The sequence below is a fragment of the Callorhinus ursinus genome, unplaced genomic scaffold (assembly GCF_003265705.2).
Source record: "Callorhinus ursinus isolate GAN/ISIS: 27379988/994484 unplaced genomic scaffold, GSC_fseal_2.0 scaffold32, whole genome shotgun sequence".
In the NCBI taxonomy this organism is placed as follows: domain Eukaryota; kingdom Metazoa; phylum Chordata; class Mammalia; order Carnivora; family Otariidae; genus Callorhinus; species Callorhinus ursinus.
Window position 1 is genome coordinate 5,267,341 of NW_027397094.1, and position 27,718 is coordinate 5,295,058.

The following is a 27,718-nucleotide window of genomic DNA, read 5'->3' on the forward strand; positions in this document are numbered from 1 at the left end:
TATATATACACACACACACACACACACACACACACACACACACATTTATTGACATACACAAACGTAGACCTATAGACACCCACACACGCACGGCACCTGAGTAATTTCCTTGCAAACTATACTAAACTCCAAACAGAAACTTACATTTCTACTTCTAAGGGTTCCATCCAATCACGTTCCAGAAAAATCCCAACCCCCTACTGATAGTTATATTTGAATATATTATTATTACTTGATATCAAATTAGAATTTTATTGTCCCTTTAGCAGGAATATAAAGAAATGTGTGGAAATGAAAAATGTATAAAGAATGAATCAGGAAATATATTACATAAAATACTCAAGACTATTAAAACTGCATAAGAAAATGCAACAGATACCTGTCATGATGTATCACTGAAATGAAATGGGATTTAGATTTAGTTCCAGTGAAACCATTTCTTCACCAAAAAAATATTAAATGAAAAAGCCAGTTTAATATTCTAGCTCTGAAAAATGAGACAAGCGACCCTACACCACCTCTTTAGCAAACCATCTGTATATCGCTATTTAAGAATGGTTCAGTTTTCAAAAGAAAAAAAAACCAAAATAACTACTTTTTGGAAAAAAGTCAATATTCTTTTAAATGATAAAATAATGCGTTTTCTTTAAAGTTAGCTTAGAGACAAAGAAAGGCATTTCAGTGAACGTCAGTGTATTCCTCAGAAATGAAAAGCTGTTTTCTTATTCCAGTTCCCATGCTATACTGAATTATGATAATATACGATATCAAGAAAAGCTTTTGATATTTCAGAACTAAAATGTAAAACAAATTTAATTTGGGAAATTAAACTCAGGATTGAAGGATAATGAGCTTCATCTTGGAACTTTTCCATCTTAGTCATCTGACCTTTAACATGGAATTTTATACGAGAGGATTTAATCAGAAGAGGTGCCCCAGACATATTAACTGATAGTTAGGGATGGACTCCATTACCCTTTTTGTTCAAATTCTCCTTTGTTTCTCTGAGCATCACTCGTCCATGAGAATGTTCAGTGAAACTCTCAAGTTCTGACTTATTCACCTATCGCGGAAATTGGTACCAGAAACAGAAAGAAGCCCGTCCAAAATCTTGTGCTTCCACAAATCTGTAGGCTATTCAGCCTAGGACGAAGGCAAAGGCCTTCCCTGGGCCGCATGTCCAAGAAGAGGGTTTGAATAGACAATGAGCGCCCTCGGAAGAAGAAAATAAAGCAACCTACCTTTTTAAAAATTCCATATACTCGGTATGCTTGATGAGTCCTGTCCTCATCATGATTGTTTGAAAACATTGTCGATCAATGGCCCAGAGTTTCACATTTACAAGAGCTGGAGGAAAAAAAAAAAAAAAAAAGAAAAAAAATTAAACAATTTCAACCGTGAACCACATCACGCAGAAGAGGGATTCAGGAGAGTTATGGAGATGATGAGCCCTCATTTACACTTGATACCATTGTGCTATCCTGTTTTGTTAAGGAGGCAAGTATTCTTACAGGCAAAATGTAGTTCATAATTTTCCATCTAGTGTTATTGCCTAATAGGAAGATTCTTGTTGCTCTTCTGTCCTTAAGGGATGGGAATGCCTAAGTACACACTGAAAAAATTTAGTACTTTCAAGACTATCCATGAACAAAATCACATAGAGAGAAAGAAAGATTCACAATTAATAACACTCCCTCGTAATTACCTGGGATGGTGTTCATGACTCAAATGATCACATTTTCATTGTAAAAGGTAGAGGTGAAACTCAATCTTCAGGCTTTGGGGTGAATTTAATATAATAGAAATAATTGCACAATGATTTCTACATGAAACTCATTTTTGCAAATTGTAACCTGTGCCCAAAGTTGTCCTGTGAGGTTCTACCTGGTGTGTTTGTTGAATTTTAATTTCTAGTCTCTTATGTACACAGTCTTTGACAATAGTAGTGTTGAAATGGAATACCATAGAAGTTCACCATTTGATCTATTAAGACACAAGTTTTGGAAAAAGATGCTATAGGGTAACAGAAAGATACAGAAGATAAACTTAGGTTTTAAAAGAACACACTGAAAGTCTCCGTAACAGAATCTGCGTGCTGGGCATACAAGACGCTTACTGTACTATGCTCTCTGTTTTTATGTATGTTTGCAAATTTTCATGATAGAAAATATTTTAAGTTAGCCCACAAATGAAGAAAGCCAATTCAGAGATCAGACCCGTGGGGGCTGAGGTAAGTAAGGATGCAGGGGTTGGAGCCAGACAAGGGAGTAGGGACAGTTTATAGTTTAATGAGCCGAACGTGGAAATACTGAAGAGGACAATTCTCTCACTAAGCCCACTGAATGTAATGGATGGAGATCTGGGGGTAGGGGACAGGGGCAGAGTATTAGGCTGCAGGTGTGACACACAGGGAGGGGCCATGAGTAACAGAGCAATGGAGGGAAAGACGAGAAAGCAAATACCGTGTTCTAGAGCAAAGCCCTAACTTTGAATCTTATCTAATTTTTCCTCGCAGAATTGTTTGAAGCTAAGAAACTAGAACATGACTTCTCCCTTAGCCTGCTCTTTATTGGAGAATAAAAGGCGCTCAGTTAATGAGAAAATGAACAAAGCATCAAAGGCTGATGTGCACATGGCTCCATGCCAAGCAGCCTTTAAAAATGAACCATCATCCGAAACAAAGCTCCTGGCACAGGCGCACCCCAGCTACATTCTAGTTTCTTGGCTGAATCCAGGCTCATTTCCAGAACACCTGTTCACTTGAGACAAACCCTAAGACTGGATGACATGACCACGAAGGAGTGCCAATTTAGGATTCACCAGAAGAAGTCTTTTAGAAATGACAGGAGCTGAGCTGGGGGGGGGGGGGGGGGGGAAGGGGGGGGGGAGGGAGAGAGAGAGGAGAGCACAAGAGCAGGCCTGGGAGGGGGCCTGGGCTGGGGAGCCCAGGCAGGGATACCACAAACTGAAAAGGGGGAGACTCTGCGGGTCGCTCCGTATTTTCTTTTAATTTATTTGACAGAGAGAGAGAGAGAGAGAGAGAGAGAGAGAGAGAGAGAGAGAGAGAGAGACAACCTACACAAGCAGGAGGAGCGACAGGCAGAGGGACAGGGAGAAGCAGCCTCCCCGCTGAGCAGGGAGCCCAATGCGGGGCTCGATCCCAGGACCCTGAGATCATGACCTGAGCCGAAGGCAGACGTTTTACCCACTGAGCCACCCAGGTGCCCTGGGGTTGCTCCATAATCTGAGAGCGAGTTGCTGCAGGGGAACCTGGAAACCAGATATAGGAAGCAGGGATTCATGTGATGAACAACAGAAGGCTGCTAGAGATCTTAAAACAAAGGGAAGAACCAGAATTTAAGAATATACCACAGATACATGAAAAGTGTTTGAATGCTTACAAGAAAAAAAAAAAAAACCCAATTCTATATTCATCATCATTCTTAACTGTTTCTAGGTATTTCCAGCACACAAAGTCCTCCTCCAAAGGATAAATTAGGATACACCAATTTTACTTTAAACATAGGGGCAATGCAAATAGTTGTACTATCAAATATACATCTTGCACTGTACCTCGAAGGTCCAGTTAGAAGCAGATTTAAGGGAGCTCAAGCATGCATGCATGCGACGGCTCTGCCCTGCAGACAGACTTCACCAGCATCCTCCCAGCAGCAGTATATACAAATTTCTATTATAGGCTCTTACACCAACTGATAGGATCACAGTGATAGCTGATAAAGACTAATCTAGGAGGGGCATAAATTGGCTTCAAAAGCACCCTAGTCAAGCAGAAAACAGACCAACACTGCCACTGCCAAGTAACACTTTATGTAAAAACCAGAAGGCAGAGCAGAAATAGGATGGAAATGGAGAAAAATGGTTCTGGTCATGTGCTGCGTGCACAATTTCAAACAAGGAGTAGTAAGTACCAAGCAGAGGTCATGGCACTCAGGAGTTAAGTGAGGAGGGTCGGGGGTGTGTGGGTGTGGACACACCCACACCCACACCCTCACCCGTGAACACACGTGTTGTGACCAAGTTTTCTGCAACAGTTTGAGTCTGAGTTCACACTTGGAGGCCAGGCTCTGTCCCTGGTCCCTCCTGATGAGCCAGGTTTCTGCCCTGTGTCGCTATCTAGAGCACATTACCAATATTGTTCACGATGTCTGCTATGTCTAGATCATGTTTCCTCGAGTACGTTGGTATGTTACTCCCAGAGAAAAGTCCATGTCTCATTTCTTATAACTTCTCCCCACTCATGAAATTAGCTTTTCATTTGCTAAGCACTGGGTCTAACTGTTAATATAATTTATGTATATAAAGTTCACCTAAGGAAAAATTAAGCCTAGGTGGACTCTAATGTTACATTAATTCAGTTAGGTATTTTAATCAGGCCTCCTAATCCATGTATTAAAAAATGAGCTCTAAAAATAAGTTCACAGAATCCAATAATTTCATTTTATCTTCTGATTCCCATTTACATGGGCTATTGGAATGTCTCTAAGTAAAACTGTTTCAGATATTTTGCGTGATAATGAACATGGCTTGACGAGACTGCAAATTTTCCATGACCTTGGGCGAGATGCCAAAACCTTTTCTGTATTCAGCCAATATACCTGTTAGTCAAGTTAGCATCTCACAGGTGGGCAAGCCTGACTAATATTCACCTCGCCTTGTTATCAAGAATGTGGTCATATTCGAATTGTGATTAACGTCTTGCTTCTTCAACAGCCCGCTGGAGCGTAAGTCTGCTGCTTCCATACCTTACAGACCATTTGAAAAAATTAGAAAACAAAACAATCTTTCCATGTACCTTTGATTTTAAGTGGTGTATTAATCTCTGTAGGGAATAGGCACTTGACAAAAAAAGTTCCTGTGATTTTCTTCATGATTACAGTTGAACATGTAAGTCTCAAGGGCATCAGGCAGATGAAGTGTTGGGAACGGAGCTTCCCTTTTGTTCAAGTATGTATCTAAAATTCTCTGCTGAAACAGTGATCATTTCTTCAGTTAAAGGCCACATTGAACTCAGAGGAAAATAGGCCAATTCCCATTCCTCTGAGATCTCTAAGTGCAGGAGTCCATTAAGAACACCTTCAACACAGGCCACAGTTGGCCTAGAATTTGCCTGACACTAAGATACTACAGAGGGGGAGCTGCAAAACTGTGCTAGACTCTCATCACAAATCTGGGCTTGGCTTAAATTCTATTGGGGAATCCACCCGCTGTGCAATTCAAATTTTGGACGAATACTGAGAAAGCATGTGTGGGTATACAACACTTACAGTCTCAATATTTATTCAGCCCATATTTATTTTATACTATTCTAGCCAACACTGGTGCTATATATAAGGGATAGAAAGCAAACATATAGCTCCTGCCTTTAAGCACCTTGTGATCTAGGACAGAGGCCAACAAACTGTGGTCCGTGCCAGACCGGGCCCGTGGTCAGTTTTTATACAGCATGCTAGCCATGAATGGGTTTTGTATTCTTAAATGGCTGAAATTCTTAAAAAGAAAAATATTTCCTGACACATGAGAATTCTAGGAAACAAATTCAGTGCCCATAAAACATCTGATTAGAACACAGCCAAGCCCATTTGTTTCCATGTTGTCTCTGACGGAATGGAGTCGTTTTGACAGATAGTATCTGGCCCCTTGCAGGAAACACTTGCCATCTCCTCGTCTCCCATAATCGAACAGCCCATCAAGATTGAGTACCAGCAGTGGGGAAGTATCTGGGGGCTGTGAGTACACAGCTAAGGCCTCCCAGTCTCCCCTGCTCCCTGTGGGGAAGAGCTGAGAAGGGCTGATTCATGGCACTGCAGAAGACCATCTCCTAAACCCTGGTTCTTCACCTGGTGCTATGGATGGAATAGGTCTCCCCCAAATTCAGAAGTTAAAGGCTTAATTTCCATCGTGATGGTACTTCCAGACAGGGCCTATAGGAGGTACAAAAAGTTCTGGTAATAATTCCAATGGGGCAGGGTTGGGGGAGTTCCCCCACACCAACAAACAACTCTGAGGACACCAGTTTGATGTTCTACAATTCAACTCAATTCTGACACTATCTACCCAGAGGTGGCATCAGACCCTGAAGTTTCACTCTTGAAAAACTGCCTCCCCTCCTCCTACCCTGAGAGGCCAGTCAACAGCCCCTGTGCTTGCCAATAAGGACATGGAGAGATGTAGAACACCATTAAAGGTTAGGGAAGTGCAAATCAAAACCTCAATGAGATACTACTTCACACCCATTAGATGTGAACACATTAGAACTCTCGTGCATTGTTGGTGGGAATGGGCAATGTTGGAGACACCATGGAAAATGGTATAGCAGTTCCTTAAAAAAAAAAAAAAAAATTACACATAGACTTAGCATAGGATCCAACAATCCTGCGTCTAGATATATACCCCAAGTAACTGAAAACAGAGACATGAATATTTATTCGTACACTAATGTTCAGAGCAGCATTATTCACCATAGTCAAAAGGTTGAAATAACCCAAACATCCTTCAAAGGATGGATGGATATCGGAGATGCGGCCCATATACACAATGGAAGATTATTCAGCCTTATGAAAGGAATGAAAATCTGACACATGCTACATCACGGGTGAACACTGAAAATGTCCTACTAAGTGAAATAAGCCAGACACAGAATGACAAGCACTGCATGATTCCATTGCCATGAGGTACCTAGAATCATCTGATTCGTAGAGACAGCAAGGAGAATCATGGTTACCAGGCTGGGGCAGGGCATAGGGAGGGGGTGCTTGATGGGGACAGTTCCAGTTCAGGATGAGGCAAAATTCCCTCAGATGGACGGTGGTAAGGGTTACACTACAATATGAATGTCCTTAATGGCACTGAATTGCCCTTAAAAATGGTTAGAGTATGTTATAGGTTATGTATATTTTACCACAACGCACAAAAAGATCAACGGATTTACTTTGCTAGATTCGTAAATTCAACGTGTTTCAGGTTTTGTTTGGCTTTTAATTTTCCTCGAGACACTCACCAATAAAGAAACTGACATTTGGTATTTCCAAGACAGAGTTCAAATTCCATACGCAGACCTAGTGGCATTTCCCAAGTCTCCCCGCCCTCAAGCTTGCCGACACCCTTCACGTTAATGCCTATCTGCCCCAGGCCCCTGCTCATGCTGATGCTGATCCCTAAAACTAGAGGGACCCTCTACCTGCTTGTCTCCTAAAACACTCATTCATCCCTGCAAGGCTCAGCTCGAAGTTATTTTTATTCTTTTCCCTCTTCAGACATCTCCAAGTATTTTGCAAGCTTGTTTATATTTCCCTAGCCCTTGATAATTTTGAATACGGGCTGACGAATAGGATAGCCACTAACTTTATGTGGTCATGGAGTCCTTAAAATAAGGCTAATGGAAATTGAAATGTGCTGTGTCAATTACACACAGAATTTGGAAGACTGTATGAAAAGAGAACATAAAATGTCTTATAATTTTATACTGGTTACATGTTAAAAATATTTGATGTACTAAGTAAAAATGTACTCTAAAAATTACACCTCTTTCTTTTTGCTTTTTACTTTTTTTGTATGGCTGGTGCATGATGTGACATGAGTATCAGGTGTACAACGTAGTGATTCAACTTCTCTATGTTATGCTATGTTCACACGTTGTTACCATCTGTTACCATATTAATGACATTACAGTATCAGTGATGATATTCCCTGTGTTGTACCCCTCATTCCCAGGACTTCTTCATTCCATTACAGGAAGCCTATACCTCCCTCCCCATTCACCCCTTTTTCCCCAATTCTGCCCCTCTCCCCTCTGGTAACCGTCCATTTTTTCTCTGTACTTACAGGTCTGATTCTGCTTGTTTATCCATTTGTTTGTTTGGGTTTTTTGTTTTTAGAGTTATGAGCAGAATTGTATGGTATTTGTCTCAATCTGACTTATTTCACTTAGTAGGGTACCTGCTAGGTCCACCCATGTTGTCACAAATTGCAAGATCTCATCCTTTAAGGCTGCATATTTCCTTTTATCCTTTTTAATGTGATTACAAGAAAATTTGACATTAAATATATTGCTCACATCACGTTTCTGTCCATACTGCTCTAGAACAGTAATACTCATTATCACTTCTTCACATGCTTTTCTTATTCTGTAAGATGGCACAAATTAAGAGCTCACCAAGTATTTTCCAAACTGAATTTTGTGTATGCGCGCGCGTGCCGAACATTCCAAATAAAATCCATGTCTATCCTTCTACTTCATAGGAAAATCAACAGAGACCATCATAGTCCCTATGGGGAGAACCTGTTTTAAGTGTGAGCTATGTCTGCCTGTCTTTCTCCTGCAGTGAACATTAGTGTTCTGACAAGGATTCAAGTAACTTATTCTTCCCCATGTCAGCCCCTGTTTGCAAGGAACATTTTCAGAAAATAGGTGGGTGTCATCTGAAACTTTCCATTGATCCATACTTTGTCTAAATGGACTAGAAGCTTCTGGGGGCTCAGTGCCTAAGGAAGGCCAAGGAAAGGGGTGATGAGCTCACCCTAAAACTTCACCTTCCACATTTGAGAGTGCCAGCTCACACCATAAAGGTGCTTTACTGCAGACTCAAGGGCTCCCAGAAGCTTTATTTTACCATGACCCCCATCTCCCAATGCTTGAATCATCTGTGATCCCTCAGATACGTAAAGGGACACATCAGAGGCTTGGAGGGGTTCCATGGAGCCCACAACTGCTTCCAACATTAAGGCATATGTTAGCCTGAAGTCAAATTCCAACTGCCAGAATGTTCTGAGACAAATGCTTCATAATTAGAAAAGGCCATTTGCTGTGTCCAATGCATCTGGAACACAATGAAGTCTCCATTGTGCAAACCTGCCTCACCATGAGTATGGGGGTGATACTGTAAACTTTCTTGCCTAGAATATATCCTATGAAGATAATGGATTGTCAAGTTGAATACTGCAGGTCATTGTCATTATCAACTTAGACAAATCATTAGCAAGCAGTGTCACCACTGCTTTCAATCTTGGCTCCAATTATTTTTCTCTACTTAGGACATTCCTAGTAGCCCTCCAAGTCACAGATCAAAAATCACTTTCTCCATGAAGATTTTCCAGTTCACCCTGGCTAGAAATCAGTTACTCAATCAGTGTGAGTGAGTGTGTGTGTGTGTGTGTGTGTGTGTATGTGTGTGTGTGTGTCTCACAGCCTCCTGATTGTGCCTCCTGGCTCTGCCTTGCTTCACAGGTATTCACATATAGTATTTACATCACACACCAGTCTTATTGTGAGGTCTTCACAGTACCCAAAAAAGGCTGTAGGGTAAGTTAGCGACTAGGTTTTAAGGGGGATACCATCTGGAGAAAAGATGAAGCCTCAGAGGATATTCAGTCTGTATAAGAGGGAAAACTCAGTAACTGTCCTAAAAGATTTGATGGGTTTATTAGACACTGAGTAAATTCAAAGGAGCTGTTTATAAGAGAATTAAGGGCTGGTCTGAAATTACGAGCCAGGAGACCATTTCTGTAAACATTGCACACGTTTGCATTTACGGAGACCTCTCCACATGCCAAGAACTCTACTAGGTACCAGTGACAACAATGAACAAGACACAGACCTTGTTCTCAGGCACCTCCTCCCTGCAGAAAGTGAACCTGACCTTTCCTCCTTATTTACACACCCACCTCTATATTATTCCACCTTATGCTAATAGTGTTAATTGCTCCATCTCAAGGCAAATTTGAACCAACCCACCATGCACTGTTTCTGGTGGTCTACGTGGCAATTCCTTCTGACTTGTCCAGGACAGAACTACACCAGTAATTAGAATTCACAGCACTGGTGATTAAGACTCAATGTAAAGACAGAAGGGGTATCATACAAAGAAGCTTCCCATCGCAGGAAGTGTTCTGGTAGACTTGCTAGAAAGGAGGGGAGAAAAGATTTCTGAATCAGACCATGTGAATTGGAGGGGCGGCTGGGTGGCTCAGCCGGTTAAGCATCTGCCTTTGGCTCAGGTCATGATCTCCGTGTCCTGGGATCCAGTCTCACTAGGCAAGGAGCCCACTTCTCGCTTTGCCTGCTCGTGTTCTGACAAAGTCTTAAAAAAAAAAAAAAAAGGTGAATTGGATCACCTCAAAGGAGCAACTAAACCAGGACACTTTACAGCAGCTAACAGATCCCTATGGAGAGCAGAGAGCCCTAGATCTGCGTGAAGTACAGGCTGATAGTTACCTTGAGACAAGAGCTCTCCCCCATATGGGGTATTGTACAAAAGGATGGTAGTTTTAGGGATAGGCAGGTGTCTAGAAAAAGGGTGGTACCATTTGTTGGCTTTTACGAGGGAAATGGTGCCTCAGTCAATACTTTATGCACAAACTTCAAGACTCAGGAACATGTCGGGGGGGGGGGGGAAAAAAAAAAAAACAAACCAACCATGAGAGAGCAGGCTGGAGAGTGAAAACCAGCCATCTGGAGCCCGGCTTGTGTGAGTATCTTTACACCACAGAGGAACTGCAGGGCCTGGGACACGTAGTTTAGGCTTTCATCACACTGTTTTAGGAAACAGATAACATGTGCCTGGTGAAACTGTTTTCAGATGGGAGTCATAACTTTGCATAGATGCGCAGCATGATATCGGGCACCTAAGATGTCCTTCACTCGTGGATGTCCTTCGGTGATGTTACCATCTTATAAATACACAAGAAACAGAACCCTGTAGGGTACTGACAAGGATTCTCTTTCAACTTTCTCAGAATGCCAAGTGTTGAGCAGTCATGAAGTTGGCTCAGGACCTCTGAATAATGAAAAGAAACATCACCTGCTGGATTGCGCATGGGTTTAGGCAGGCGTCCAGGTTAAGAGGGAAATTAAGATAAGACAGAGAGTGTTAATACGGTGTCAAAGACAAGAAGGCTGGCTTTCAGCAGCACAGAATACTTTGAAAGCTAGAAGGTGGTCTCGTTCATCTTTCTAGCCCCAGTGCCCTGTACTCCCAGGTCCTGACACATGGCAAAAAGCCAATCAGTGTTGGCTAAATGAGTAACTCCTACATATTCCTGCCTAACACTTTTAAGTACAAAGGTCTCATGACTCTTCATTTCTGGACAGTTCTTAATTCTACTACTAAAAAAAAAAAAAGCCTTTGGCGCCTGGGTGGCTCAGTTGGTTTCAAAAAAAATAAAAAAGCCTTCTGTGATTTAATGGAAGTCAGAGCCCAGAAAAATTCTAGAATTGATTATTATTGAACAGATGGCTTGTGACCCTTTAGTAAAGGAAAAAGAGCCTGGGTAGCCATTGCACTTTAACGAGGATCAATTTCAATGGGCTTTTTCATGTGTCGAGGATCCAGAGCACATCAACGAGCCTCCAAACACGGCACATTTGGGGTCTTAAGCATAAGCTTCCTTCTCTGGCAAGTTACTGAGCTGGTTTTGCTGACAGCTCTTAGGGTGACACAATTTCCTACAGGTTGGCACATTTTCAACAGTGTGCCTAATTCAAAAATATCAGCACATAGTTGGTAAATGTCACTGCACATCTGTGCATAACAACAGATTTTAAGCCTGGAATCTCATTAAGGAAATGGGTATTACATCTGTAAGTCCTCTCATCAGTTCGATGGGCTGCATCCCTAAACACTACGCCAAGATGTCGAAAACACAGGCTTACGTATTTGCTGGAATGCAAGTAAACATCTTTGAGAAGTTACACTAATAACTTTTCCTTACAAGTTGAACTATGGAACTTAAACTCAGAAATCAAGTCTCCCAAAAGAAGGGCTTCCCTTTTCCCAGTCCGTTCTTATAACTTACTGTTTCTCTTTTGCAAACAGTCTGTCTATATGCTAGAAGCCATACATTTGATGTATTTTTAATCAATCTTATTTCTTGAGGGGGGGAAAAAAATGAAGCTTTAAGATAAGGGGTCTATTAGCCCCCTGCTGTATCTCACCTACAGAGCTCACTGTTGATGGGCTTCAAAAGCTTCCCATCTTCCTCATATACCTCTCCATCACCTGAGTTCATTGCCACCTGAAGGGTAGACTCAACAGCCGTAATTTATGATCCCTTTCAAGCCCTCACATAAATATGAAAACCAAGGCTTCTGTCGAGGTCCCATTAAGAAAGTATATGACATAGCTGGTTAAAAACAAACAAACAAACAAACAAACAGAGGCAGCGTTCCTGGGTGGCTGAATCAGTTAAGCATCCAATTCTTGCTTTCAGCTCAGGTCTTGATCTCAGGGTCGTGAGATCGAGCCATGGCATCGGACTCCATGGTGGGTATGGAGTGGGCTTAAGATTCTCCCCCACCCTCCGCCCCTCCCTTTCTCCCACTCTAAAAAGCAAAGCAAAACAAAAGAACAGAGGCAATACTACTTCACATTTTTTGCTAAGCACTGGTAGGCTTTGAAATAGAAGGTCTCTCTTGGCCCATCTCTTCTTCAGTCAATTATCAGTGTAATTGTCTAAGTCTGACAATTTTGGAAAATCTCATCAGGAAAGGGAGCTCTCAGTCTCCTCCGCTCCAGATGAAGTAGATGACATCAAGAAATGTCAAGTGAGCTCAGCTGTTTCACATTTTCAAAACTGTCTACTTTGGCATATTAGGAGAATGCCATTTTCCTTCTTGTGATGTTGCTCGTCTGGAAGTCGCATCGTGTGGCAAAGAAAACGGATCATCAACAACAATTAGCAAAACCAGTTTCAGAAGACCTGAACACAGAGGTTGGCTGGGCTATTACGCAATATAGAAACTGATACTTCTTTTATGTTCACAGATAAAAGCAGTGGTATCCCCTGTATTTTACAATAGGATGATGGGTTTCTTCGGGATAAAGAAAAATCTGGATTTCTAGAAGGAAGATCCTCCACTTAAACACACTAAACTCTCTCCCTTTTCTTGTGTGAAGCATCATTTTCACACAGTGGCACGAACTGTGGACATATGGAAGGGATATTCAGAGTGCAGTCTGGCAACCCAATGAGCTGCCCCTGGTCAGCAGAATCGTGCCAACTCCTTCGGCAAATAATGGCAGGCAAAGCGTAGCCTATTACTTGCTTACACGCCATTTAAGGATGTATATTAACTAAAAGGAGGTGAAGATTGGTGTGTAGGTATGCAGCAGAGTCACTTCTCAACGCCTGGGCCTGACCACAGCTGGGGCTTATATGGGCACGTTGTGCCAGCCAGCAATGGCTCTTCCTTGGGGAACCACCATGCGGGGTAACTCCATCGCGGCACCCCAACACCACCCTACTCTCTGTACTTCCTCATCCTCCTTTCCTCTCTTCTGAGTCTGTGATCGATCAAGTCACATTTGTGCATAAGCTAGACCTTGAGTCTGGTCCCTGTCTGGAGGCCCAGAAGTAATTTTAAACTCCTTACAAATTGCTAATTTTGTCATGATCACCAAACTCACATACGCATAACACACACAGGAGATTAAAATCTTTAAGCCATTTGAATAGAAATGTATGGTTTTCAGACAACTTCCATATAAGTGGTTCTAATTTTTGAAACAATACTTTAACAAGTTATAATTTCATTTCATCAGTTAAAACAAAACAAAACAAATCCAAGGTACAGAGATATTGAGCGGTTTTATAAAGATAATCCAGCCAGGTGCTGACAGCTACAGAAGTCATCTTTCCAAGATCCTGCAGGGGCATTCTCAATCCACATAGCACATAAGTTCAACCACCATGACCAGAAATATTCAGATCAATGTGGTACTCATTTAAGATTTGCATTTTTCAAACTAGGTTTGAAATGCATTACATTTAGATTACTTCTATGTAAACTGCCTAATATCTGATACATTTCTAGTTGACTCGATCTAGTTCTTGAAAGTTACTTCTGAATGGTTAAAGATTCCAAAGCCCTGAGTAGAATTTAGAAGAACTGATACGTAAAGAGAGAGAAGTATTAAAGTCATAAGTGAGGCTTTAATGTGTAAGTTATTTGTCCCACCAGTAAATACTTAGGAAATAAAAAATGCCACGTACTGTAGATATTATGGCAAACAATACAGATACATTTCCTGTCTTCTAGGAGCTTACGGTAATTAAGTGGAGGACAGTAAACCAAGAAACACCACTGGGGTGTGGTGAGTGCCAGGCCTACCCGGCAGGTTCACAAGGTATGTGGGGAGCCTCTATCAGGCTCATCCAATCCAGCCCAGGGGGAGAAAATAGTTCCCTGAGCAGAGAGAGCTTACAATGAGGTCTGGAGAATGATAATTTGTCCCAATGAAGAAAGGAAAGTCTGGTCAAATCCCTGATTTAATAAAGCAAAACTTGACCGGACAGCTTTCAAAATATGAGGTGCCTGGGTGGCTCAGATGGTGAAGCATCCAACTCTTGGTTTCGGCTCAGGTCCTGATCTCAGGGTCCTGGGACTGAGCCCGGTGTCAGGCTCCATGCTCAGCAGGGAGTCTGCTTGAGGATTCTCTCTCCCTCTGCTCTCATGCTTGTGCATGCACTCTCTCAGGTAATTAAATCTTTTTAAAAATCCCATTTCTTCTTTCCTTTCATTCAACTCCATTCCCAGCATAGACACCCTTTATTCACTCAAGGTCATAAATTCCTGAAACACAATGCAATATATCTCTACTCCTCCCCGCTCAGTTCAGAAACAACAAATCCATCACCCTAGATGGCTGTCGATTTTGAGAGTTTTGTAGAATCTAGCCATGACGGTAGACCTCAGACAAAAATCCAGTATCAAGGGGCGCCTGGGTGGCTCAGTCGTTAAGTGTCTGCCTTCGGCTCAGGTCATGATCCCAGGGTCCTGGGTTCAAGCCCCACATCAGGCTCCCTGCTCAGTGGGAAGCCTGCTTCTCCCTCTCCCACTCCCCCTGCTTGTGTTCCCTCTCTCACTGTCTCTCTCTGTCAAAATAAATAAATAAAATCTTTAAAAAAATCCAGTATCAAGAAACTCTCCACCTTCTGACTTCATAGATCCACTCCATTCTGAAACTCCACTAGCGATTACCCCCACGCATCCTGACACCATCATCAGGTGCAGACTTCCAGGGATTTCAAACCTATTTTCTTAGGTATAATTAATACCACCTACTTTAAGGATGTAGCAAACCCTGAGAAATGGAGACAGTCCAGCTCAGACTCCATAACCCACGTGTTACACCTGCTTACAAATCATTACCACGTTGTCAAGATAAAACGTTAACCGTCAGCCTGTTTATCCACATTGGCTAAATGAGCCATCCCCAAATCATTGACTGAAGGAGCCAGCGCACTCTTTCTGTCCTATGCCCTCATCAGTGTGAGTTTATGTTTCTAAACATGGCAGGAGCATATGTTGTCTGTTCCGATACACATGCATGGAACATAGCATCTGGTTGACAACAGCCATCTACCGGAGGGCGACCCAGGTCATGTAGACTCCGACATGGAGCATGCTCAGTTGGGAGAAAAATCAACAGAACCGGCCTCGGTCTTGAATGTTCCTTGTGTGTTGTTTCCACCCGGTATTGCCCCATAGAAACTTGAAATCGTCACTCTAAATCAATTACACAACAAAGAGGCATTGATCAGTCATAGGTCGCACTGACGAAGGAAGCCAGGAATAGGTCTTAGGAGTCCAATTTCACCCTTGTGATTTTCTTTTTCCTGACTCTTCCAGCTTCCCTGCCAGTGTTCTTATGCAATGGTTTTCCTTTCCTTACTTTTCCAATCAGGAAACAGTGACAAAGAGAAATGAAAACATGCCATGGAAGTGGAGAGACGCACACACAAAGGAAAACTTTGGCAACCGAAGACCAGAGTTTGTCCCTGAAGGCACCACCATCCTTCCCTCTTGTGCACCGGTTACCCCTCGCCTATTGTCACAGTCAATTCTTTTTAGGGCGTGAATGAAAAATACCAAGAAGAAATGAATACCAAGAAGAAATGAAAGAGCAACTTCTGAGAAGAACTTGAGATTGCAGCCAATGTGTTTATGTACAAATGATCAAATTATGATTTTATGGCTCAAGGAGGGGGAAAAAAAAAACAACCCCAGTGAGCAATCTGGATTCTAAGACATGTGAGGAGCATTTATTTTCATTAGTCATGGTCTTCACACTAATTGCTCGTCACAAGTCCACCTTCTTCCAACCGTAACACACTTGTCCTTTCAATAATAAAAGGGGAGAGGAGAGACAAAAAAGAATGGTTTTTATCCAAAAGCTATGACCTATTTTAAAGCTAAATTATCGGCGTCTAATTGATGCTCATGAAACTATACAGTCAGATCTTGACTTGGGAAGTTGGTCCTTATTTCATCGGGAAAGCAAGCTTGGTCCTGTAATCATATTCTCAGATGGATGCCTGTACCTTATGGGGAGAAGGGAAGGCTGCTGGCTGGAGAGAGGCAGACAGCCCCCCATAACCTATCCCAAGCTCTGGGGTACACGCACAGCTCAGTCAAGCTGCTCCAGGAGCTAGCAAAGCTGCTAAGACCTTAGGACTTGTGCCAATCTTGTTTTGTTTTTTTTTTCCTAAACTTGAAAGACAACCAACCTATGCTTCCATTTAAGAGCACCAGAGCACACATTAGCCCATACTGTAAATCATATTGGGGTGCGGTGCACACGGGCTGCACAGAAATGTCGGCGGGGGTGGGGGGGGGGAGGCCTCCCGCGGGCAGTTTGGAAAAAAAGCTACTCCTCTACACGACAGTCATGGCGGGAGAGAAGGCAGAGTGGAAGGACGCCATCCTGCACGCACAGCATGCATTCACTCGACTGGGCATCAGCAGAAACACATCTCGGGGAGCCAGGGGATGACTGCTGTGGGCGTGGGAAGTCAGAATCTTGTCCAAGAGCAACTTCGGCCAGAATGCGGGGAAAACACGCCAGACAACCCAGCAAAGGCAGGCCTTTCAGCGCGGAGTGTTACAAGTAGCGACCAAACACAACGAAACGTCCAAATGGATGCAGAGTTAGCCAAGGGAGCAAACCACCAGGGAGCAAACATCAGAGCCGACCCTTTCCAAAGAACGCGCCCCTTCGAGAAGATGGTTTCACTCACCCCGCCTTCTGCAGGAAGCTGTGCTCCCAGGCTTCGGACGGCGGCTTCTTTCCAATGAAGCTAAAGTTCACACCAATCACAGATCTTTCTACACATTTATAAACTGTCCCACTTACAAAACCAAGGAACCGTACCTCTTCAGGAAGGCTCTGAGGCAAAGTGGAGCTCACAACGTTCAAAGAGTGTGTGATATCAGAGGAACTAAGGCCCCAGTTCTCAAACCTCAAAGGGCGTGGAACCACCTAGAAGGCTTTTTAAAGAGATTGCTGGGCTCCGCCCCCAGGGGGTCTTGGTGAGGACCTGAGAGTTTACATACCTAGCAATTCTCAGGGGGTGCTAATGGACTTCGCTGGTCCAGGCACCACATTTTAAGAATGATTGGTCAAAAACTAATGATGTAATGTATAGTGGTTAACATAATGAAATGAAATTTTAAAAAAAAGAATGATTGGTCTAGAAAAAAGGACTACCTTCATGTCTAGGCTTATGATGGACCACGAGGAGCAAGAACAAAGAAAGTAGTGTATATACTTTCATGCTTTTCTGACATATTCAAAACCTGAAGGGGGCAGGTTTTATGCCTAAATCAGGAGGCAATTTAATTGGGGTAGAATACTGAATTGTTGGGGTTTTTTTCCCATAATAGATTAGTTCTATAAGTAAGGGCCTTAGATCCGTGCTTTGCAAACTTAAATGTGTGTGAGAATCACCTGGCGACCTTGTTAAAATGTAGGTTCTGATTCTAGAGTGGTCCCTAGAGTGAGCCTTTCTATCAGGTGCCCAGGTGATTCTAATGCTGCTGGTCCAGGGACCTCACTTTGAATAACAATGTCTCACTAGTTTGTAATGAGAAGCAATAGAGCCCAGTGGGTCTAGAGTTAAGCCCCAGGAGCCCAGCTGCCTGGATCCAAATCTGAGCTCTGTCACTCACTAGCTCTGTGAGTTAGGCAAGTTACTTAACTTCCCTGTGGCTCAGTTTCATCTTCAAAATTAGATTAAAGAGGGGCGCCTGGGTGGTGCAGTCAGTCAAGCCGTGGATTCTTGGTTGCGGCTCAGGTCATGATCTCAGGATTCTGAGATCGAGCCCCGAGTAGGGCTCAGTGCTGAGTGCCACAGATTCGGCTAAAGTTTCTCTCTCCCTCTCCCTCTGCCCCTCCCCACCCCCTCCGTGCGCACATGCGCTCTCTCTAGAGTAAATAAATCTTTAAAAGAAAATAAAATTAGGTTAACGAGAGAACCTACGTACAGTGCTGTGAGGATAAACAAATCATTATGTGTCACGCAGAGCGCTTGGCAAGGGTAGAACAGAGAAAGGGAGACGATTTGCTTTTATTAGACCTAGTTGTATATTTCCTTTTTATAGTTTCTTTACAAGTGGTTAAAGTTAAGCAGTTCTTGCTTAGGATGGGAGGTAAGTTTAAATATTTGACTAGACAATTCCTTATCTGTCTGCTGGTTGCTATTGCATTGTTTACATTTCTTTTTTTAGCATTGTTTACATTTCTTAAGGCTGCACAGTCCTATCCCTGAAGATTTCAATGAGCCTTTTTTCTCCCCTTGCACCCAAGGCAGTACTGAACTAAGTTGTGTGTTTGCGCGGGTGCGTGTGCGTGTGTGTGTTTGGAGGGGGCTCAGATGATAAGAAAAAGTATATTAAGACTTTGCCTAATGTTGCAGACCTGTCCGGTGGTGAATGTTCACATATAACTCCTTTCCTGTTACGTCCGTAGAATGGAATTACAAGGACTCACTCCACTACTCAGGCTTCCTTGAGGGCATAGCGCTCACGGACACGCAGAAGCGTACGTCCTTCCTCCCATTTTGTCCCTCCAGTGGAGAAAAATACTGCTAAATTCAGCTGTGACTACTTAAGAGGCCCAGTGCCAGAGTTCGTAGCCTAGATTAGACTCTGAAGTCCTGGGCAAGGGGCACCCGGGTGGCTCAGTCGGTTAAGCGACCAACTCTTGGTTTCGGCTCAGGTCACGATCTCAGGGCTGTGAGATCCAGCTCAGCGTGGAGTCACCTTGAGATTCTCTCTCTGCCCCTTCTCTCTCTCCCTCTCTCAAAATAGATAACACTTTTTTTAAAGATTTTATTTATTTGAGAGAGAGAATGAGAGAGAGAGAGAGCACATGAGAGGGGATAGGGTCAGCGGGAGAAGCAGACTCCCCGCTGAGCAGGGAGCCCGATGCGGGACTCGATCCCAGGACTCCAGGATCATGACCTGAGCCGAAGGCAGTGGCTTAACCAACTGAGCCACCCAGGCACCCCGATAACACCTTTTTAAAAATTAAAAAAAATAAAATTCTGGACACCTAGATGGTACTGGCTGAATATTTATGAAGAAAAGCAATCATTTTCCATTAACAATATAAAGAAATTTTCAAGGACCCAAACCATAGCTGTTAGGACGGTACATTTTGCAATGCCTGTCCGCCTCCAAATGTCAGCATCGTAAGACTGTTTCTGGGAGGCTGTCAACAGTTTATTGAAAGGGTAGTCTGGGATAATTGCAAAGACCCGAAGCTGCACCTGCTGCAATTTCACTCTTGGCTTTGGGGAAGCGACGTCTTTTAAAACGACAACAGAACAGAATAGCTCATGTAACCAGTGGTCTTTTTACATCTACACTATTCATATTGCAGACCACGAGGTATAAACACACACGCAGACAGACCGAGACACGCGGTGCTTGAAATGACTGAGCTGTCCGTTTTTATAAAAAATCCTTTGTAAAGCAGAGGGGGCTTGTGACCCTGAAAAGGAGGAGGAAATTACGTTAAAAAAAAGAGAGAGAATTTTGAATGTGTCTTAGTGACAATTGTTCTCTACACAGAGCACAGTAATTATTATGAATATCTTAAATACCACTCTATCCAACGAGGCTGAGAAGCCATTTCCAATATTTTTGGGATATATGAAATGCCTTGTAAGAATTCCAGAATCGAAAAGAAATTCTACAATTCTAGGGAGCACAGGCATTCCATTCAAATGCTGTACATTTGTTCTTATTCTATGTCAGTTTTATACTATGGCACCTCTCTCACATGAATAAAGAAAAAAAAAATAGGCTATCCATTTGGTTTACAAATGAAATGCAAGACTTCTTGTAAGTAACCAAAAGATGCTTAACAATGTCTCCCCATTAGAAGCAACTTCCCTCCCCATCTGTTAATACATCACAGTTTTTAGCCAAGCATCAAAATGACTTAGAAAAGCAAAAATCAGCCCACCAAACCAAGTCAATAAGGAATTAATTTGAAAAACCTGTGACCTATCTTGAGCTGGACTCAGCGAAAGGCACCAGAAATAATTAGAAGCTGCTATGATTTCATAAGTTAACTGGTATCTCAAGACATCATATTTGCATGAACACGTGCATAAAATATGTATTTAATAGTTTAAATATATGTATTAAAAAATATATACCCCTACCTAAGAGTCATTTCCAATGTGGGTGTTATATATATCTTTCTCTTCCCCTCCCCCAAAGTGGACATAAGCAGATTACTTTTACAAAATTTATAAAGGCAAGAATACATTTTACATATTTTACCCAACAAGAAATGGTAAAATGAAATCTCTCAACTATAGGAATGGGGAATAGAGGAAGCACCTGGGAGATCCCAGGGGTGGGCATGCAGCACCATATTTTTTAAAGTAAATAAATTAAAAATGAGTGCACAGAATTGATTCACACGTATCTTTTCAGAAATAAAGGCTTGCATTGAAAGACAACTACAGCATAGTTTTAAATATATTCGCACAAACTTATTAGAATAAAATCTTTGCTTATTACCCATAGACAAAATCAAATATATTTAGCAAGACAGGTTTCAGAACAGTAACTTTATACTAAATACACATTATTGAAAAGATTCTTCAACCATGATGTACCGTTCAGGCTCATACAGCTTTATTTTCTTCTTCTGTCAAAGGGGAATAATAAAATCTGCTGTATTTCCCTCAATCATATCAGATAATGAACATAAAAGCACTTGGAAAATTACCATATATGATACAAGCACGAGGTGATTAAAATCCTCGCCAACCATCGCCTAAAAGCTTACACTGCACATGCCTTGCATTTCGCACAGGCTCCCTTAGGCATTTTTCTTGTCATCTCAAAACACCTCCAAAGCTGGGGGGGTCCCACATGTAACATCTTTGATGGGGAACCAACGACAAAAAGGGTAAGAGACAAAAGAGTCTCACTTGGAACCAGCACCCAAATTTAATCCATTGTGATGACTGTCCTTTTCATTCCAGTATAAAACCTGATACAAAACTTCAGTTCACTGAGATATTTCAGCATGGGGGACGATGAAGAGAGATGGTAGGAGAAAGGGGGAAAATTCTACACTCAGAGCTCAGCCCCCACTGTGATGCAGACCTGACTCCAGGTCTGTTTGGCTCAAAGGTAAGAGAGGGTACAAATCACTGCTCTTTTAAACCCACCCCTAACAGCAGAGTATGTGAGCAAAAAAAAAAAAGCCTATCTACTTTGTACAATCCGATTACATGTTAAGTTTTCCTACCCCTCTGCACTTGAAAGAGAGATTACGCCCAACTCAGGATTTGGACTGAGTCGACTAGGTCTTGAAAGAGAGAAGACATCAAAACCAGACAACATGAAATGATGCAGCAAAAACCTCAAAATCAATAACCGGGGCACGACTGAAACTGACAAACCATGATGGGAAGTAGTCACCAGGGGCTCTGGATGAACAACAGCATCCAGGATGCAAAGTCAGGTGGCAAGTGCAAAGCACAACAGACCCCTCGGGCAGTGGCTGTGGTCATCAGCCGGGGGGGATGACAGATGAATGGTCTGGCTGAGCCAGAATGGTCTTCCCATCAGGCATTTCTGTTCACACGGGAGAGGAGGACTTTCAAGGATGCAACAGGTCACAGGACATAGTTAAATAACATCATATGACTTGAACTCAACAACAGAATTTTAACTTAACTGAAACATATTGTATTAGAGAAGAAGAATCTTTAGAATCAGATATACCTGGGTTCCTATGCTGATTCGATCACATTTCAAAGCCCTGAGACACGCAGGAAAAGTCTAAATTAGGATTTGGAGTCTGGGTGCAGCTTCTGTCTCCCGGGTGTGTATATGCATGAGCCGACCCGCATAGCAGAGAGGAGACCCACGAGGAGTGGTTGTAGGCATTGCACCTAAGGGAAAGTTTGGGGAAGACACAAGTGCCTATTCTCCAATGAGGAGTGCCATAGAGTTCCGATGAAAGTAACAAAACATGTCCGGAGATCTCGTAATCAAGCATCGAACGGGATCAAGGGTACACGGTACCCATTTACCCAATGAGCAATGGAACTCAGAAGCATGTCACTGAGGGTGACCCTTTTGCAGAAACAGAGGGCAAAGAGTGGACTGCCTGCATGAAACTCGGACCCCTGACAGTCCTTGCCTTTGCTTACGGTATCTGTCCTCTGTTCTCCACCTTTGCTCTAAGGGACGTGAAAGACCTCTTTTCCAATGCAAAGAGAACACCAATGATCTCCTCTTCACATTCATGTCAAAACACAGGAACTCCGTAAAGATTCCCAGCCTACCTCTAATAGAATACAGTCCCCTCCGAAGTATTTACATTTCGATAACTTCTTTAAGGTCAGCACTGTCCAAGGATATGGAACACAGGGCTGTCATGTTTGTGTTGATACTATCCAAAATAAGGAAAAACTTTGCCCCAGATGAATAGCCCAACAACTCCCAACAGCTATACGATTATTTCTGGCAATTTTCAAATTACGATGTTTTTCCTGCCTCAAGCCACAGAAGATTCAAAAACCAATGTCAACCCCTCACACTTTTGTTGATGAAATTAAAAAATTAAGCACAATTCACACTTCTTTTCCTATCTCTTTCTCCGCTTTTAAAGTTAATTTTCCTTTGACCAAACGGGAAGCTAAAATAGTCCAAGCACAACAAAGGGAAGCAGGGGAACAGCATCTTCTGGGTCCTGCAGCCTCAGAGGCATGCAGGGAACACCGAGAGCAGGAACGCAGCACCTGCCAGTGGCCCGTGGACCCAGAGACAGTGGGGGCACCAGCCTCAGAGGACCTGGCAGGCAGCCAGTACCGAGCAGGCGGTCAGAGCATCACAGACCGACTGCTGCAGCACACACGGAAACCCACCGGGGAAGCCTAAAGGGATCCAGTGCGCGGAACATCACCGACACGTGGCCTTTCATGCCCAGGGTTCACGTCTATATCCTCACAGACTAGCAAGCCCGGAATATCTCTGAAAGCCTTTGCCATGAGCAGGCTACCACAACGGGCCCCAGAGATACCAGGAGAGTAAAACACAGGCAGGGAGTGTCCTGTAAGAAAAGCCATTAGTAATCAGACGATTAAAATAGAGCAGACGTTGGAGGCAACCAAGATGTCTTTCAGTGGGAAATGGATAAACTGTGATACATCCAGACAGTGACCTATTATTCAGTGCAAAAAAGAAATGAGCTATCACACCATGGAAGGACATAGAGGACGTGCGTATTACTTCGTGAATCTGAAAATCTGACATTCTGGAAAAGGCAAACTTTGAAGGCAATAAAAGGACCCAGGGGATTGCCAGGGACTGAGGGGAGGGAGAGTTGAGTAGGTAGAGGACAGAGGATTTTCAGGGCAGTGAAACATTCTGTATGAATCAGGAATGTTGGACGCACGTCGTTCACATTCATCACAACCCATAGAATGTGCGACACCAAGAGTGAACCCTAATATAAATCACGGACTTTGGGGTGATACTCATGTGTCAGTGCGGGTTCATCGATTGTAAGGTATTCCTACTACTCTGTTGGGGTACTTTGATCATGGAGGAGGCTGTGCATCTGTAGGGGCAGAGGATATGTGGGAAATCTCTGTACCTTCTGCTCAGTTTTGCTGTGAATCTAAAACTGCACGAAAAAATATCATCTATTCCCCACCATGGAACACTACATCAAAAACTAATGATGTAATGTATGATGATTAACATAACATAACAAAAAAAAATATCATCTATTAAAAAATTTGAACAGTCAGCCTTTCCGGGAGGGAAGATGAAGAGTATCCCCAGTACTTTCTAGGTGTGTTACTTACCATTACCATCTGGATGTCAAGTGCTTCCTCTTTAAAATGGGTATATTAATGCACACCATGCTCATTACTGTGAGGGTGAAAGATTATATATGTAAATCACTTACTAGTGCCTGGAAAATAGACACACAAAAGGGTCCTCATTAATATCTTAATACAGTGCAAATTGGACTATTATTTTATCCGTCCAGAATAAAGTTGTATAAATTATAAATCAATTAACTTAAAATTAAATTACAATATTCTACTTGCCCTTTTGAGAATAGTAAACGAGCTAATTACAAGATTCACTGAATCACGACTAAGACTTGTTTTTAGAACAATTAGTCTTTCTGCTAAGTTGTTAAGCCTCCATAAAACATCAGATGTCCTCTACAGCAGGATTTCCAAACAACTGAGACCACGCCTACTCTCACTTCCACTTATGGACCACTGGATTTTATTTTATTTATTTATTTTTTTAAAGATTTTATTTATTGGACAGAAAGAGACACAGTGAGAGAGGGAACACAAGCAGGGGGAGAGGGAGAGGGAGAAGCAGGCTTCCCGCGGAGCAGGGAGCCCGATGCGGGGCTCGATCCCAGGACCCTGGGGCCATAACCTGAGCGGAAGGCAGACACTTAACGACTGAGCCACCCAGGCGCCCTGAACCACTGGATTTTAAACATATTTTAATCAGAAGTTATTCAACTAGTCATTAATTAAGTAATTATTAATTTGCTTTCCTAGTTAAGATAAAAGATATATTAATTTATCCTGGGTTTTTTGAAGTAGTAAAAATAGTCCTAGGGCACCCATTACTATCTGCATGTCTTTCTGATTCCAGAAACTACCCCTATATTTGTAGCTATCTATTAAATTTCTGGGTACACACATCTAAGCCAAGAGGGTGTGCTTTCTGAAATTTCTCTAATTCTAGACCATCACAATAACTAAGCATCACTACAAGATAAATCTAGTGTGGTTCTTCCTCACAAACATAATAGGCAGCTATAACATTTTACATATTTTCTTTTATATTTTAGGAATATCTTAGAAAATAATATTTATCTTTATCTTTTTTTTTTTTTTTTGAGTGTTAACCATGATTCCAAATCCGGGTAAATAAACGTTTTATCTGAAATCACCTTGCTTTGTACTCAATTCAACCCTCACAGAAGCAGATACTTGCTACATGGATACTGTTTCCTTTTTGTTCCAGTGTGGAGACCAACTGAGCAAAGTGGAATAACTTGCTGGGGGTCACCCTTAAGAATACAGCTGGGGGCTGAGCTGAAACAAAGGAAGGAGCAACAAAGGACAGGAATGTTTGAGAAGATAAGGAAGAATATGCAAAGTGACAAGGAAGGCAAGAGAAAACAGGGGATAGAAATGTTTGAGGATGAGCCTCCTCGGCAACGTGGAAGGAGAAGGCACTTCCACCCATAAAATCTTCTCGATTTTGCACCAATTTTGCAACACATCAGCTACTATATTCCTGAATCCAAAATGCCCACATAATTAAGACCTTCCAGAGTGGAAGAAAGTCATCATCTGGGGAGCATCCAATCGAAACATCAACCTAAGTGACCTAAGTGAAGATGAACCAGCATCTTTCTTTGACTTGAACTCTTCCTAAGAAAGAAATCAAGCAATCTTTGAAGACAGACCCATGAACCTTTAGGATCACCTTGGTATTTGTACAACCGTCACTATAAAGTTTCCTGGTCCCTGAAGGATACATTTTGCAAGAAAGTTACAATTTGAAATTTTACTGTCATGGATCATAGGGCATAATACTACCCCGCCCTCCTTCCTGGGAGTAGCTTTAAACCAGGCCACGTTCCTTGATAAAAATGGACTCAACAGCCCAACACTTATTTAACTACAAAACAGTCTTCTGAAAGAGATTTTTTTTTTAAATCATCTGAAACAATATGTCATATCAGAATATCGTTTGGGGGAAAAAGTACAAAGAATAAAATGAGTATTTTAAGACATTAACAAAATAAAATATTAAATAAATTTAATGCTGAGTCACTAGAAATACCATTTTCAAAATCAACCAAAGGCACATCAATGTTTTAAAAGAGTTTATCTCAGTGCTCGCTTCGGCAGCACATATATTAAAAGAGTTTATCTCAGATTTGTATACTCCCACCTGCACACTCATTTTACGAGCTTTTTAGGTACGTCATGAAATATGCATGTCATTACTGACCTGTATGGTACTTTAGACTGACCTTTTTCTTCCTGAAAGCATTTCTTTAGAAAATCCTTGGGACACAGTTTCACAGCACTAAGGTAGATTTTATAACAACTGCAATTTCTTTTTAAATAACTGCTTAAAGTATAAATGAATAACATTTTAAAATTCAAGTATTGGGCAATTATCATTGATGCACTTGAATCTCTTTCATTAAGTATCCATCCACTTGCAAAACAATAATAATGAATGCAGGACTGGTAAGCATACCCTAATTTCAAAAAAATCCACTGAGCTTCTGAAGACTTGGTTTGGATTCAGTGAGAATTTTCAAGTAAATCTGTGTTTTTAGCTTTTGAATTTCAATCATTGGGGAAGGATGGTAAGGTTAGACTACAAGTCAATTGTTCACAGAAGCTTTCATCATAACGCTGGATGAAAATATAATGGGAGGGGCGCTTGGGTGGCTCAGTCATTAGCATCATCTGCCTTCGGCTCAGGTCATAATCCCGGGGTCCTAGGATCAGCCCCGCATCAGGCTCCCTGCTCCGCAGGAAGCCTGCTTCTCCCTCTCCCACTCCCCCTGCTTGTGTTCCTGCTCTCGCTGTGTCTCTCTGTCAAATAAATAAATAAAATCTTTAAAAATTTTTTTTAAAAATAAGAAAAATTTAAAAAACAGAAAGCCTTCTGCTTAATTTTTGTATGTTTGACCTGTTTCTAATAGATACCCCAAGAAAAAAAAATGTAATATATCCCTTGTAGGCAAAGGGATATAAAAATTATCTTTAAAAAATTCATCAAAGAACCAGAAAAGCCTAGGTTTAAATCAAGATTTGGCTACTACCTGGTCATGTGACCTAGGGAAGTAAATGAACATAACTGAGCATCTATTTACTCAACTGAAAAACAGACTCCACTGCTCCCACAGTTTTGGGGAAAAGCGGCTGAGATCATCCAAAGTGCCTTGCACATCCTAACAGCCGAACAAATAAATATCAGTTCCCCTTCTACTAGGTGTGCAAAGGAATCTACTTGGTTAATAATAAGGCCGTCCTTCCTTTGCTCTTCCCCATACTCTACTTCTTAAAATCGAAATTCTTAGCCTGCGTTTACAGACAGAAGTGGCTTCATCTTTGAGAGCAGAGGTTTCTGAATCAGGAGGAAATAGCTCTGCATCACGCTGGTTGTGTGACTGGTGAGTGATTTAGACTTTCTAAGCCTCAACGGGTGGAATGGGAAAAGGGTATGATGGTTCATTTTCTGGGTCAAGTTGACAGGGTCACAGAGTACCTAGACACTTGGTCAAAAAGTATCTCTGGGGTGCCTGTGAGGATGTTTCCAGAGGAGATTAGCACTGGAATCCTTGGACCCTGTAAGGCAGACAACCCTCAC

At 42.1% G+C, this 27,718-nt stretch overlaps 1 protein-coding gene across 2 annotated transcripts in view; it reads right to left on the reverse strand.

Moving 5' to 3' along the window:
- The window catches only part of PRKG1 (protein kinase cGMP-dependent 1), a 1,235,615-nt gene that overhangs the window by 453,870 nt on the left and 754,027 nt on the right, over nucleotides 1–27,718 (reverse strand). For both annotated transcript variants that reach the window (XM_025850942.2, XM_025850941.2), the window contains exon 4: nucleotides 1,242–1,347. In XM_025850942.2, the coding sequence (XP_025706727.1) occupies nucleotides 1,242–1,347 (106 nt within the window). The remainder of the gene's footprint in view (nucleotides 1–1,241; nucleotides 1,348–27,718) is intronic.